This window comes from Heterodontus francisci, chromosome 8, assembly GCF_036365525.1.
Source record: "Heterodontus francisci isolate sHetFra1 chromosome 8, sHetFra1.hap1, whole genome shotgun sequence".
Taxonomy (NCBI): domain Eukaryota; kingdom Metazoa; phylum Chordata; class Chondrichthyes; order Heterodontiformes; family Heterodontidae; genus Heterodontus; species Heterodontus francisci.
In genome coordinates, this window is record NC_090378.1 from 8,938,202 (window position 1) to 8,953,372 (window position 15,171).

Sequence of the window (15,171 nt, forward strand, 5' to 3'; positions counted from 1 at the left end):
CCTTGCGGGGAAGTTTGCTAGTACCACTCGGGAGAGTTTAAACTAGGCTTGCAGGGGGGTGGGACCCAAAGTAGTAGTCTCAGATGAGATCGTTGAGGCAAATGTAGAGGTTAAAGCAAGCAAATCCAGTAGGCAGGCTGGGCAGGACAGGGAACGTGGAAGGTCTGGTAGGCTAAACTGCATTTACATTAATGTAAGAAGCCTTACAGGTAAGGCAGATGAACTCTGAGCATGGATCGGTACATGGGATTGTGATATTATAGCTATTACGGAAACGTGGTTGAGGGATGGGCAGGACTGGCAGCTCAATGTTCCGGGGTACCAATCCTTCCGGTGTGACAGAGGTGGAGGTAAGAGAGGAGGGGGAGTTGCGCTATTGATTAGGGAGGACATCATGGCAGTACTTAAAGAGGATATCTCTGGGGGAATGTCCAGCGAGGCCATATGGGTAGAATGTAGAAATAAGAAAGGGGTGATCACTTTGGGATTATACTATAGCCCCCCCCCCCCCCCCCCCCCCCCCAATAGTCAGAGGGAAGTGGAGGAACATGTATGTAGGGAAATCACAGATAGGTGTAGGAATTATAGGGTTGTGATAGGTGATTTTAACTTCCCTAATATTGACTGGGACTGCCTTAGTGCTAAGGGATCAGATGGGGAAGAATTTGTGTGTCCAGGATAGTTTTCTGAAGCAGTATGTGGATGGCCCTATGAGAGAAGGGGCTACACTCGATCTCCTCTTAGGAAACGAGGATGGGCAGGTGGTGGTTGTCAGTAGGGGAGCACTTTGGGACCAGTGACCATAACTCTATTAGCTTCAAGATAGTTATGGAAAAGGATAGGACTGGTCTTCCAGTTGAAGTCCTAAATTTGGGGAAGGCTAATTTTGATGGCATCAGACAGGAACTCGCAAAAGTTGAATGGGAGAGGCTGCTTACAGGTAAAGGGACGTCTGGCAAGTGGGAGGCTTTTAAAAGTGAGATAGGAAAAGTTCAGGGCCGGCATGTTCCTGTTAGATGGAAGGGCAAGGCTGGCAAGTTTAGAGAACCTTGGTTGACAAGGGATATTGAGGGTCTGGTCAGGACAAAGAAGGAGGCATATGTCAGGTATAGGCAGCTGGGATCGAGTGAGTCCCTCGGAGTATAGGGGATGTAGGACTACACTTAAGGAAATTAGGAGGGTGAAAAGAGGCCATGAGATTTCCCTGGCAGATAAGATAAAGGAGAATCCTAAAAGATTCTATAAATATATTAAGAGTAAGAGAGTAGGTCCCCTTAAGGATCAGTGTGGATCTATGTGTGGAGCCATGGGAAACGGGCGAATATTTGAATCAATGAATATTTCTCGTCTGTATTTACCATGAAGAAGGTCATGGAAGCTAGTGAGTTCAAGGGAGGGAAGACCGATATCCTGGAGCATATCAACATTACAAAAGTGGTGTTGGAGGTATTGAAGCGCATTAAGGTGGATAAATCCCGAAGGCCTGACCAGGTGTATCCTAGGATGCTATGGGAAGCAAGGAAGGTGATTGCTGGGGCCCTGGCAGAGATTTTTGTATCATGGTTAGCCATGGGTGAGGTACCGGAAGACTGGAGGATAGCTAATGTGCCTTTATTTAAGAAGGGCAACAGGGATAAGCCAGGGAACTACAGGCCGGTGAGCCTTACATCAGTGGTGGGAAAGTTATTGGAAGGGATTCTGAGACAGGATTTATATGCATCTGGAAAGGCATGGTCTGACTGGGGATAGTCAGCATAGCTTTGTGCGTGGGAAATCATGTCTCTTGAATTTGAGTTTTTCCAGGAGGTGACCAAGAGGATTGACGAGGGCAGGGCGATGGACGTTGTCTACATGGACTTTAGCAAGGCCTTTGACAAGGTCCCGCATGGTAGGCTGGCCCAGAAGGTTTGAACACATGGGATCCAGGGTGAACTAGCCAATTGGATGCAAAATTGGCTTGGTGATAGGCAGAGGGTGGTAGTGGAGGGTTGTTTTTCAGATTGGAGGCCGGTGACCATTGGCGTGCTGTAGGGATCGGTGCTGGGCCCTCTGTTTGTCATGTATATTAATGACTTGGATGTGAATATAAGGGGCATGATGAGTAAGTTTGCAGATGATGCCAAAATTGGTGGTATAGTGGACAGTGAAGAAGGTTGTCTAAGGTTACAACAGGATATAGATCAACTGGGAAAGTGGGCAAGGGAGTGGCAAATGGAATTTAATGCAGGCAAGTGTGAAGTGATACATTTTGGGAAGCTAAACCAGGGCAGGACATATACAGTGAATGGCAGGACCCTGGGGAGTGTTGTTGAGCAGAGACCTTGGGGTGCAAGTACATAGTTCCCTGAAAGTGGCAACACAGGTGGACAGGGTGGTGAAGAAGGCGCATGGCATGCTTGTCTTCATCGGCCGAGGCATTGAGTACAAGAGTTGGGCCGTCATGTTACAGTTGTACATAACGTTGGTTAGGTCACATTTGGAGTACTGTGTGCAGTTCTGGTTGCCGCACTACAGGAAAGATGTGATTAAGCTGGAGAGGGTGCAGAAAAGATTCACAAGGATGTTGCCTGGTTTGGAGGGCTTGAGTTATAAAGAGAGATTGGATAGGCTGGGTCTGTTTTCCCTGGAGCGAAGGAGGCTGAGAGGACATGATAGAGGTATGTAAAATTGAGGCATAGATAGGGTAGATAGCCAGAGTCTGGTTCCCATGGTAGGGGTGACTAAAACTAGAGGGCATAGATTTAAGGTGAGAGGGAGGAGGTTTAAAGGGGATCAAAGGGGTAAATTTTTCACAAAGAATAGTGGGTATCTGGAATGAACTGCCTGAGGAGGTGGTGGAGGCAGGAACAGTAGCGACATGTAAGAGGCATCTGGACAGGTACTTGAATGAGCAAGGCATAGAGGGCTATTGAATTAATGCATGCAGATGGGATTAGTATAGATAGGCATTATGGTTGGCGTGGATGCAGTGGGCCGAAGGGCCTGTTTCTATGCTGTACGATTCTGACTCTATAACCCGACTTTGCATCGACTACAGAAAAGTCCATGCAATAACTAAGGCAGACTCCTACCCAATTCCTTGCTTAGATTGTCACGGACAATCTTTAACCTTGTTAGGTTGCATGAATAGCGATGGTACCAAGAAAAATTCTGTTGATTATCAGTCAAGTGAACTGGCTAAACTGGTGTGATCTGGCAGACCAGCGAGGCATGCTCTCAATGAAGGAAGGATTTGTCTCAGCAGAAAATCTATATTGTCTTTTTGCCTGAAGAGGAAAAGACTCTTGGAAAGGAATCTTTGCATTATTGGAGGTAGCAAATTCCTTTTTATTCCTGTCTCTTAAGTTGTCTCTGCCTCAGGAGTGACTTTCTGTTGTCTTTTGTGTTTCTGGGAATTCTGGAAAGTCAGTAAAGTTTCTACTGATAGACTGCTAATTCAAAAATCTAAACGACGTGTTATACTCGTTGAAAGATCTGTGTCACCTACTACAGCTGAAGTGCCGTGCACGCCTATCCATTACAAGCTGTTCAACTCTCCTGGAGACAGAGTGGCATCTGACTATTCAACTCTGGGACACCTCACCAAACCAGGAATGTAACCCTCCAGCACTTACAACCCAGCTATTTATCTATTCCTAAGAAACAACTTTAATTTAAAACATTTTTTAAAAAACTGTTAACTGTTGGTTTTTGAACGTATGTGTGCATGCATGAGGGTTAGGAGGAATAACAAGTTAAAGTCTTTTCAGACGTAGATTTATCTTAGTACTGTTTAAGATTTAGTTTATTAATAGTTAATTTGCTTAAAGATACCTGGTTTGGCGTGTTTTATTCTGGGGGGTGGTAATAGTGTTTAGTTTGGCTAATTTCCAGTAGGTGGGAAACTTTAATATGCTGTGGAGTAATGGGACTGAATTGACAGTGCATTACTCCCGCCTCGGTTGTAACAGCATGATGTGGATTTCAGTTATCATCTTTAGAATATTGACTTATAAACTACTGTCTTGTTGCTATGCTAACAGTCTCATTGATTTCCTTTTCTGCTGGAGAAATGATTAGTTTGCATTGCACAAAAGAGTGAAATCAGTTCATCTGAAACACATTGCTCTGGTACGTTAATTGTCACAAAAGGGTTTCTAATTGTATTTTGGATGTTTTTTTGCTATCTTTTCTACATTTACCTTTCACTAACTTCCATTTGTCTTCATTGGTTTGCTCTCTGAGCTTACTTATCCATGCTATTTAATTTTATTTCACTGAGGCATTCCCTCACTGCATTCTTCTATGTTGTAAATCATAACCACCTCAAATCTTTTTTTTTTCTCAAAACTTTTCTCTTTAAAAACATGCAGACATAAAAGCAGGAAGAGGCAATTCAACTGCTTGAGCTTGTTCTGCCTATCCATTAGATCATGGCAGGTTTGTATCTTAACTCCGTAACCCTTACTAATACTCAACTTTTTTTTTTTCCCCTTGCATGTGTTGTCTTCTCCCAAATCGTTGCCCATCTTTCCAGGAACTTCATTTTTGACACACTCCAGTTGGGTTTCTGCCCCAATCATGTTAACAAATCAGCTCTTAAAGTAACAAATGGCATCCTAATTGACTAACAACAGTAAACTATCCCTCCTTGTCCTTCTCTACCTGTCTGTAGCTTTTGACACTGACCATGAAATTCTGTACCAATGCCTCTCCTCCATGTCCAGCTGGGTGGGGCTGATCCCACCTGGTTCCATCCTTGCCTACTATTCAGTCGCAACCAGTGCATAGGCTTCTTTTCCCATTCCTGCACCATTACTCCTAGTTTTCACACCACCCTTGTGTGTCCCCCTAACTCCCAAGGATCTATCCTTGCCCCTCCTATATCTCTATATGCTGTCCCTTGGTAACATGATCTGAATGCAACAACAGTTTCCATGTGTACACTGACTCCATCCATCCAGCTGTACCTCACCATAACCTCTCTCAACCCCTCCACTATTTCTAAACTGTCAGACTGCTTGTCTGAAATTTAGTACTGGATGAGCAGGAATTTCCTTCAGTTAAATATGGGGAACTCCTGAAGTAATTGTCTTTGGTCTCCTTTGCAAACTTTGTTCCCTTGTCTTCTCGCTGAAAACTGTCTCTGGCTGAACCAGACTGTTTGCAATTTCGGTGTTATATTTGACCACAAGATGAGCTTCCGACCACATGTCTGTACCATCACTGACTGCTTATTTCCACCTCTAATGTTGGCTGACTCTGCCCTTGCCTCTGCAGCTGAAACCATCATCCATGCCTTGGTTGCATCTAAAATTGGCTGTTGCAGTGCACTGTTGGCTGGCCTCCAACATTATCCCCTCTGCAGATTTGACATCCGAAACTCTGATGTCTGTGCCCTTATGCGCACAAAGTCCCATTCACCCAATTCCCCTGTGCTCACTGACTGACATTGACTCCCAGTTCAGCAACGCCTTAATATTTGATGTACTTGTCCATAGATCACTGAAGGCAACAGCACAGGTAGGTAAGGTGATTAGGAAGGCATAAGGGATACTTGCCTTTATTAGTCGAGGCATAGAATATAAGAGCAGGGAGGTTATGATGGAGCTGTATAAAATGCTAGTTAGGCCACAGCTGGAGTACTGTGTACAGTTCTGGGCACCACATTATAGGGAGGATGCAGAGGAGATTCACCAGGATGTTGCCTGGGCTGGAGCATTTCAGCTGTGAAGAGAGACTGAAAAGGCGAGGGTTGCTTTCTTTAAAGCAGAGACGGTTGAGGGGGACCTGATTGAGGTATACAAAATTATGCGAGGCATTGATAGGTTTGATAGGAAGCAACGTTTTCCCTAAGCGGAGGGGTCAATAACCAGGTGGCATAGATTTAAGTTAAGGGGCAGGAGGTTTAGAGGGGATTTGAGGAAAAAGTTTTCACCCAGAGGATGGTTGGAATCTGGAATGCACTGCCTGAAGAGGTGGTAGAGGCAGGAACACTCCACATTTAAGAAGTATTTAGATGAGCACTTGAAACACCATAGCATACGAGGCTACGGGCCAAGTGCTGGAAAATGGGATTAGAATAGTTAGGTGCTTGATGGCCGGCACGGACAGGATGGGCTGAAGGGCCTGTTTCTGTGCTGTATGACTCTAACACTTTTTTTTTATAACTCCTTGTTTTCAATTCTGTCCATGGTATCTCTTTCCAATCTGATCTGTTACAAGACTTTTGTTTTGTATAAAGAACTTACAATTGTGTGTTTTAAAAAAAAAAAAAAACTGGAACAGGATTTCAGTGGATATTGAGCCACCTGCAAATAGTTGAAAGTTTTGCACTGTTTTGAAAGGAAGTTCAAAACAAAAGCTGAACTTTATGGGTGCTTTGAAAGGAAGTTGAACCTGTACCCAAGGGCAGGAAATTTCAAGGAAACCTTCCTCAGCAACTTTTTGAATAACAAGGGAGACTCTGGACATGTGACCATGTTCAGGGAGGTTGCTTTCACTTTGGATCCTTTAAAAAGCCAGTGAGTTGGACAAAGAGTCGGCATTTGAAAATTGGCTTTTTGACCTGCCTGGAGCTGAGAGGAAGGCTCCAAAAAAAAAAAAGTGTTATCCCTCTCTGCAAAGGATTCCTGCATCTCTTGAGAAGAAAAACCTCTATTTGAAAGGTGGCAGATTCCTATTGACTCCTGTCTCTGAAGAATCCCTGCATCCAATGTTGTTCCTGCTGCCTTCTGTGTTCTAAGAAATCTTGGAATCTGAAGAAATCTTCTGCTGCAAGACCTAAGCAGAACTATTGCTGCACCCCTGCTGAAAGACCTATGTGATGCCTGCTGCAGTCGAATTGCCTTGAGCTCCTCCCCATCAGACTGTTCATCAACCTCGCCTGGAGAGACTTCGAGTGGCATCTGACTCTGGGACACCTCACCAAACAGAAGAACCACCTCTTAGAATGTGATAGCAATAAAAAATAAAATTTACTATGAAACAGCTGTAAACCAAAATAGTGTGTGTTAGGGAAATGAGCTTTTTGTACATGGAATTATCTCATTATTGGTTAAGACTTAGTTTATTAATAGTTGATTTTGCTGAATAAATAAACCTGGATGGTGTGCTTTATTCTGGGGGACAAATAGAGTATGTAACTGGCTGTTTTTCAGTAGGTGGGAAAATTTATTGATATGCTATGACCAGTGGAGAAGTGGGACTGAATTAACAGTGCACGCCTCCTGCCTCTGTCGTAACTGATCGTCTCCCAGCCTTACTGCATCCCCAGATCTCTGCACTCTGCCAGTTCTCACCCCTTAAGCATTCCTGATTTTATTTGCTGCACCGTTGGTGGCTATACTATCAGCTGCTAAGGCCCTAAACTCTGAAATCTGCTCCCTAAAATCTCTCTACCCCTCTTTTTCCTCCTTTTTAAGCCACTCGTTAAAACTTGCCTCCTGACTGAGCTCTTGTTCATCTGCTCTAATGTCTCTTGTGGTTCGGTGTCAAATTTTCTTAGATAAAGCTTGTAAAAAGTGCCTTGGGTCATAGAATGGCTTCCTTCTGTGCTGTAACAATTCGGCCTGTCGTGTCTGTGCTGGCTCCCTGCAAGAGCAACTCTCCTCATCCCGCTCCTGCCTTTTCCCCATAGTCCGGCAAATGTTTTGCTTTCAGATAATTATGCAATTCTTTTTTTGAAAGCTGCCATTGAATCTGCCTCCACCACACTCGGGCAGTGCATTCCAGATCCTAACCACCTGTTGCTTATAAAGATTTTTTCCTTGTGTCACTGTTGCCTCTTTTGTCAGTCACCTTAAATCGCTGTCCTCTGGTTCTGAATCTTTCCGCCAATGGGAACAGTTTCTCCCTAGCTGCTCTGGCCAGAACCCTCATGATTTTGTGCACCTCTCAAATCTCCCCTCAGTCATCTCTTCTCCAATCTATGTAACTGAAGTTCTTTATCCTGGAATCATTCTTGTGAATCTATTCTGCACCTTCTCTAATCCTTCTGCAAGTGTGGTGCCCAGAACTGGGCGCAATACTCTAGTTGAAACCGAATCAGTAATTTATACAGGTTTATCATTTCTTTGCTTTTATACTCTTGTCTCTATTTATAAAGCCCAGGGTCCCAGATGCTTTCTTACTTTCTCAATCTGCCCTGCCACATTCAATGATTTGTGCAGCTATACCCCCAGGTGCCTCTGCTTCGCCCCTTTTAGAATTGTACCATTTTAATTTATTTTGACTCTTCTTCCTACAAAAATGGATCACTTTTCACTTCTCTGCATTCAATTTCATCTGCCACTTATGGGCTTGTCTATGTCCTCTTGAGGTTTATTACTATCCTCTTTACACTTCCATATTGTTAAAGGCACTTTATAAATGTTTTCCTAACTATCTATCTGTTTTGAAATCTTAATTGACTCTCAGCCTCAACAGCTTATTGGGGGGCAGTGTTACAGAATTCTACTCTTTTTGTGTGAAGCAGTACTTTTCGACAGCACCCCTGAACAGTCTAGCTTTAATTTTAAGGTTATGCTCCCTTGTCCTGGGCTCCCCTTCTGAAGGTTTTTCTCTCGCTATCTGACCATCTTAAACACATCAACTGGATCACTCCTTAATCTCCTATATTCCGACTTGTTACTGGGAAACGTTACTTAAATGGGTGACGGTGGATAGGCAACGGCAAGCATTTAAAGAGCACATGAATGAACTGCAACAACTTTTTATCCCTGTGTGGTGCAAAAGTAAAACGGGAAAGGTAAACAAGCCATGACTTACAAGGGAAAATAGCGATAGCATTTGATCCAAGGAAGAGGCATATAAACTTGCCAGGAAAAGCAACAGACCTGAGGATTGGGAGCAGTTTAGAAGTCAGCAAAGGAGGACCAAGGGATTAATTAAGGGGAAAATAGAGTATGAGAGCAAGCTGGCGGGGAACATAAAAACTGACTGTAAAAGTTTCTATAGGTATGTGAAGAGAAAAAGATTGGTGAAGACAAATGAGGGTCCCTTACAGTCAGAAGCAGGGGAATTTATTATGGGGAATAAAGAAATGGCTGGCCAATTAAATGCGTACTTTGGTTCTGTCTTCACAAAGGAGGGCACAAATATCATACCGGAGATGTTGGGGGACACAGGGCTTTGTGAGAGAGGAACTGAAAGAAATCAGTATTCATAGCGAAATTGTGTTGGGGAAATTGATGGGATTGAAGGCCGATAATGGTATGTTTCCCAGAGTACTTAAAGAAGTGGCCCTAGAAATAATGGATGCATTGGTGGTCCTCTTCCAAGATTCTATAGACTGGAACAGTTCCTACAGATTGGAGGGTAGCTAATGTAACCCCACTATTTAAAAAGGGAGGTAGAGAGAAAGCAGGGAATTATAGACCAGTCAGCCTGACGTCGGTAGTGGGGAAAATTCTAGAGTCCATTATCAAAGATTTTATAGCGGAGCACTTGGAGAACAGTGGTAGAATCGGGCAGAGTCAGCATGGATTTACAAAAGGGAAATCATGCTTGACAAATCTACTAGAATACTTTTGAGGATGTAACTAGTAGAGTTGATGAGGGGGAACCAGTGGATGTGGTTTATTTGGACTTTCAGAAGGCTTTCAACAAAGTCCCACATAAGAGATTAGCATGTAAAATTAAAGCGCGTGGGATTGGGGGTAGTGTATTGCGATGGATTAAAAAATTGGTTGGGGGACAGGAAACAAAGAGTAGGAATAAATGGGTCTTTTTCCGAATGGCAGGCAGTGACTAGTGGTACCGCAGGGATTGGTGCTAGGACCCCAGCTATTCACAATATATGTTAATGATTTAGATGAAGGAACTAAATGTAATAGTTTAGTTTAGAGATACAGCACTGAAACAGGCCCTTCGGCCCACCGAGTCTGTGCCAACCATCAACCACCCATTTATACTAATCCTACACTAATCCCATATTCCTACCACATCCCCACCTGTCCCTATATTTCCCTACCACCTACCTATACTAGGGACAATTTGTAATGGCCAATTTACCTGCCTTTTTACCATACCTGCAAGTCTTTTGGCTTGTGGGAGGAAACCGGAGCACCCGGAAAAAACCCACGCAGACACAGGGAGAACTTGCAAACTCCACACAGGCAGTACCCAGAATTGAACCCGGGTTGCTGGAGCTGTGAGGCTGCGGTGCTAACCACTGCGCCACTGTGCCGCCCTAAATCTCCAAATTTGCAGATGAGACAAAACTGGGTGGGAGGGTGAGTTGTGAGGAGGATGCAGAGAGGCTTCAGGGTGATTTGGACAAGTGTGAGTGGGCTAATGCATGGCAGATGCAGTATAATGTGGATAAATGTGAGGCTATCCACTTTGGTAGCAAAAACAGGAAGGCAGATTATTATCTGGCTATAAATTGAGGGGGGAATATGCAGCGAGACCTGGGTATTCTTGTCAGACATTTGCTGAAGGTAAGCATGCAGGTGCAATAGGCGGTAAAAAAGGCATATGGTATGTTGGCCTTCATAGCGAGAGGATTTGAGTACAGAAGCAGGGATGTCTTGCTGCAATTATACAGGGCCTTGGTGAGGCCACACCTGGAATATTGTGTGCAGTTTTGGTCTCCTTATCTGAGGAAGGATGTTCTTGCTATAGAGGGAGTGCAGTGAATGTTTACCAGACTGATTCCTGGGATGATGGGACTGATGTATGAGGAGAGATTGAGTCGTTCGGATTATATTCGCTGGGGTTCAGAGGAGTGAGGGGGGATCTCATAGAAGCCTATAAAATTCTAACAGGGCTTGACAGGGTAGATGCAGGAAGGATGTTTCCGTTGGGGGAGTCCAGAACCAGGGGTCATAGTTTAAGGGTACGGCGTAAACCTTTCAGGACTGAGATGTGGAGAAATTTCTTCACCCAGACAGTGGTGAGCCTGTGGAATTCGCTACCACAGAAAGCAGTTGAGGCCAAAACATTGTATGTTTTCAAGAGTGAGTTAGATATAGCTCTTGGGTCTGAAGGGATCAAATGGTATGGGATGAAAGCGGGAGCAGACTACTGAGTTGGATGATCAGCCACGATAATGAATGGCGGAGCAGGCTGGAAGGGCCGAATGGCCTACTCCTGCTCTTATTTTCTATGTTTCTATGGCTAGATAGGGATAAAGTTGGAACATCCAATATCTATGTGGCTTTTTAAATATTTTTAATACGACTCCTTTCTAAGATTTAAAGCGCAAGTTTCTCTAATTGTCCTTCATAGTCTTTACATTGGAGAGTAGTTATGCTGTTACTGCATTTTGGATGTTCCCAAAGTAACTGTATTGACAAGTTAGTGTAAAAGTCTGAAGATTGCATGCCTTGTACATATGAAAATTGTGCAGTAACAGGCTAATTTTTTTCATCTTATTGTGCTTTTCAGGCTGGTAGATGTGCAATCCAAAATCTTCCTTTCAGAGGTGCCCCTTGCAGCGATTTAGCTGGATCTCAGATCCCATACAAAGAGATCATGCAGCGCCTGCCCAGATCAATCACTGGCAGATTTTGGGATGATGATCAGAAAGCCCCATATTGTATCTACATGGTAAGACTAATTAACAGCTGCTCAGTGGAACAAAAGCAAGATAGTACCGATGCTGGAAATCTGAAATAGAGGCCACGAACCTGAAACGTCAACTGTTTCTTGCCCCCGCCCCCCTCTCTCTCTCGCCCCCCCCCCCCCCCCCCCCAAAGACCTGTGAATTGCAACATTCTTCGTAGAATGTGAGCATTGCAGTGTTTCATGAATCTTGTACTCAAATATTGAGTCAACAAAGTTGAAACGTTCAGTTTGTCCTGTGGAAATGTGTGTAGTTGGAGAATTGACAAGAAAATGGGAATTTCAAAACACCAAAACCACTTCACTTCAAAAAAAAAACATTGTATATGACCTGTTCCAGACAAATGACCTGGATTTTGCAAATAGATCACTTTACACAACTATATTGACCCTCCTGCGAAAATTGATAGTTTGGTTCGTCGAATGTGTGCTTTGTCTCGGTTGATCTATTTAGTGTAAAAGATTGCAGATCTTTGCCTAGCCACATATCTAGTTGACACTCTGCTAAAATGTGCTGAGATACTTGAATGCCACTGCAGGCAAAGACTGAAGCTTCAACTTTCAGCAATAACATTTAAATCCTGTTTTTCCCCATTTGATATTTTGAGTAATTTGAAATGGTGGAATGTTTCACATTGAGTTACAACGTACCTTGTTTAATCCTGTTACGACCAGGTGAGCAATGTCTCGGGGTCTTTTGCTGGCTTAACCTGATCTTATTGTAACGGTTTAATTTTAAACAGTGTTTTGAGCTCCCCTTTTGTGAATCCTTGTTCACAGCTTTCCTATTATAAGGCAAATAAATGAGCACGAACAGGCTTTCACTAGTTTAAAGCAGAAAGAGGAAATTTATTGAACATTAAACTTAAACCCTAATGCAGTTCACGCCTATGGATATATGACGCGCTCAGCCTAGCATGCACACGCGATATAAACATGCAAAATAGAGACAGAAAAGAGCAGAAGAAAAGATAAGTAGAACAGTTTGAGGCAATATCTTGTTAGTGTTTCTCGAGCTTGCTGTAGTCCTTGATTGAAGCTCTGGTCTGGCATTTCATTGGGACCCAGTATTAGTCATCTTAAAACCTTGTTTACGGAGGAAATCTTTTTTAATTTCACATGTTTTCACAAGATTCTCTTCCATGGGAAGAGATGAAGGCAGGCAGGCAGACAGGAGACGAGATGTCCTCCTTCCCAGGAGAAGGTCTTTACTCCATGAGCACGCGGCTTTGTCTGAGTTCAAATCCCTTTGATGGAAGTTTAAATTCAAAAACTGCAGCCAGCTAGTCATGTGACCAAAACTAGCCCAACCACTTCTGTGTGTTGGAGAAGCAGCTGCTGGATCCCCGTTTTAACATTCTGTTGCCATGGAAATGTCTTTTTGGTCAGGGCTTGCAATTTTGTTTTCATGTTCATGTGGCGAAATAATGTGTGCCTCAGTCTTGGCAGGTGGGGTTTGCCAGACAATCCTGTTTCTTTAATTCATTTTTCTCCAGAGGTCCTGCTGACTCTGGCTTACAAGTCATTTTATCACTTTTTCAATTTTCCCAAAATCATCTTTTCCCTCAATTGAACCCCATAATATTTGACTTGCTGTGGCTAAATTAACATTAAGGCTGTTGTGGATTTTTCTGAGTTACACTTAGGGAGTGCTGCTCTGTCGGAGGTGCTGCCTTTTTGGTGAAACATGAAACCAAGGTCCCATCTGGCCCTGTAGGTAAATATAAAAGATTCTATGGCACTATTTGAAGAAGAGAAGGGGTGTTCTCTTCAGTGTCCTGGCTGGTATTTAGCCCTCAACCAACATGACTAAAGCAGATGACCTTGTCATTTATTGTATTGCTAGTTGTTTGTTACCTCAAACCTTTTCCTTCATTACAACGGTGACTCCACTTCAGAAGTATTGCACTGGTTCTGAAGCGTGTTTGAATGTGCTGATGTTGTGAAATGGGTTATGCAAATGCAAGTTTTTCTTTGAAAGCTTTATGTATGTCGCAGAAATTTCCACCAACTGAATCCTGGGAAGAGCAAAGCCATTGTCCTTGGTTACTTCCATAAACACTCTTGCCACTGACTCTATCCCTCCTTGGTCATTGTCTGAGGCTGAACCTAACCATTCACAACCTTGGCATCCTATTTGATCCTGAGGGGACTTTCTGACCCTGAACCTGCTCCGGAAAAAACATAAATTGGAGCTGGAAAAGGCAGTATGGTCCAGTGTGGTTGCCTCCTATATTCAATAAGGTTGTGCTGATCTTTTACAGCATTTCCCCTTTTCCACCCTTTACCCATATCCCTTCATTCCCTTGTTGCTCAAAAGTCTATTGATCTCTCTCTTGAATATAGTCAACGACTGAGCATCCATAGCCTTCTGGGGTAGAGAATTCCAAAGATTCATCACCCTGAGTAAAGAAATTTCTTCTCATCTTGGTCCAAAATGGCTGATCCCTTATTCTGAAACTGTGACCACTAGTTCTAGGCTATCCAAAACAGAGAACCATCCTCTCAGCATTTAAACTGTCAAGCTCTAAGAATTTTATACATTTCAGTGTGATCACCTCTTCTAAAACTGGCCGTCAATGAGGTGCTGTGGGCCATCAGCAGCAGCAGAATTGTACTCAACCACAATCTGTAACCTCATGGCCTGGCATATCTCCCCACTCTACCATTACCATCAAGCCAGGAGACCAATCCTGGTTCAATGAAGAATGCAGGAGGGCATGCCAGGAGCAGCACCAGGCATACCTCAAAATGAGGTGTCAACCTGGTGAAGCTACAAGCCAGGACTGCTTGCGTGCCGAACTGCGAAAGCAGCAAACAATAGACAGAGCTAAGCGATCCCATAACCAACGGATCAGATCTAAGCTCTGCAGTTATGCCACATCCAGCCGTGAATGGTGGTGGACAATTAAACAACTAACCGGACTAGGTGGCTCCACAAATATCCCTATCCTCAATGACGGGGGAACCCAGCACATCAGTGTGAAAGATAAGGCAGAAGCATTTGCAACAATCTTCAGCCAGAAGTGCCGAGTTGATGATCCATCTCAGTCTCCTGAAGTCCCCAGCATCACAGATGCCAGACTTCAGCCAATTCGGTTCACCCTGCGTGATATCAAGAAACGACTGAAGGCAGTGGATACTGCAAAGGCTATGGGCCCTGACAATATTTCTGCAATAGTACTGAAGACCTGTGCTGCAGAACTTGCAGTGCCCCTAGCCAAGCTGTCCAATGTAGCTGCAACACTGGCATCTACCCGACAATGTGGAAAATTGCCCAGGTATGTCCTGTACAGACAAAGCAGGACAAGCCCAACTCGGCCAATTACTGCCCCATCAATCATTAGTAAAGTGATGCAAGGTGCCATCAAGCAGCACTTGCTTAGCAATAACCTGCTCAGTGATGTTCAGTTTGGGTTCCGCCAGGGCCACTCAGCTCCTGACCTCATCACAACCTTGGTTGAAACATGGACAAAAGAGCTGAACTCAAGAGGTGAGGTGAGAGTGACTGCCCTTGACATCAAAGCTGCATTTGACCGAGTATGGCATCAAGGAGCCCTAGCAAAAATGGAGTCAATGGGAATCTGGGAAAACTCTCCACTGGTTGGAGTCATACCTAACGCA

At 43.9% G+C, this 15,171-nt stretch overlaps 1 protein-coding gene across 1 annotated transcript in view; it reads left to right on the forward strand.

The window, feature by feature from the left end:
* The window catches only part of LOC137372641 (di-N-acetylchitobiase-like), a 53,754-nt gene that overhangs the window by 25,903 nt on the left and 12,680 nt on the right, over positions 1-15,171 (forward strand). Inside the window, exon 6 of the mRNA XM_068036613.1 lies at positions 11,371-11,532. Coding sequence (XP_067892714.1) covers positions 11,371-11,532 — 162 coding nt within the window. The remainder of the gene's footprint in view (positions 1-11,370; positions 11,533-15,171) is intronic.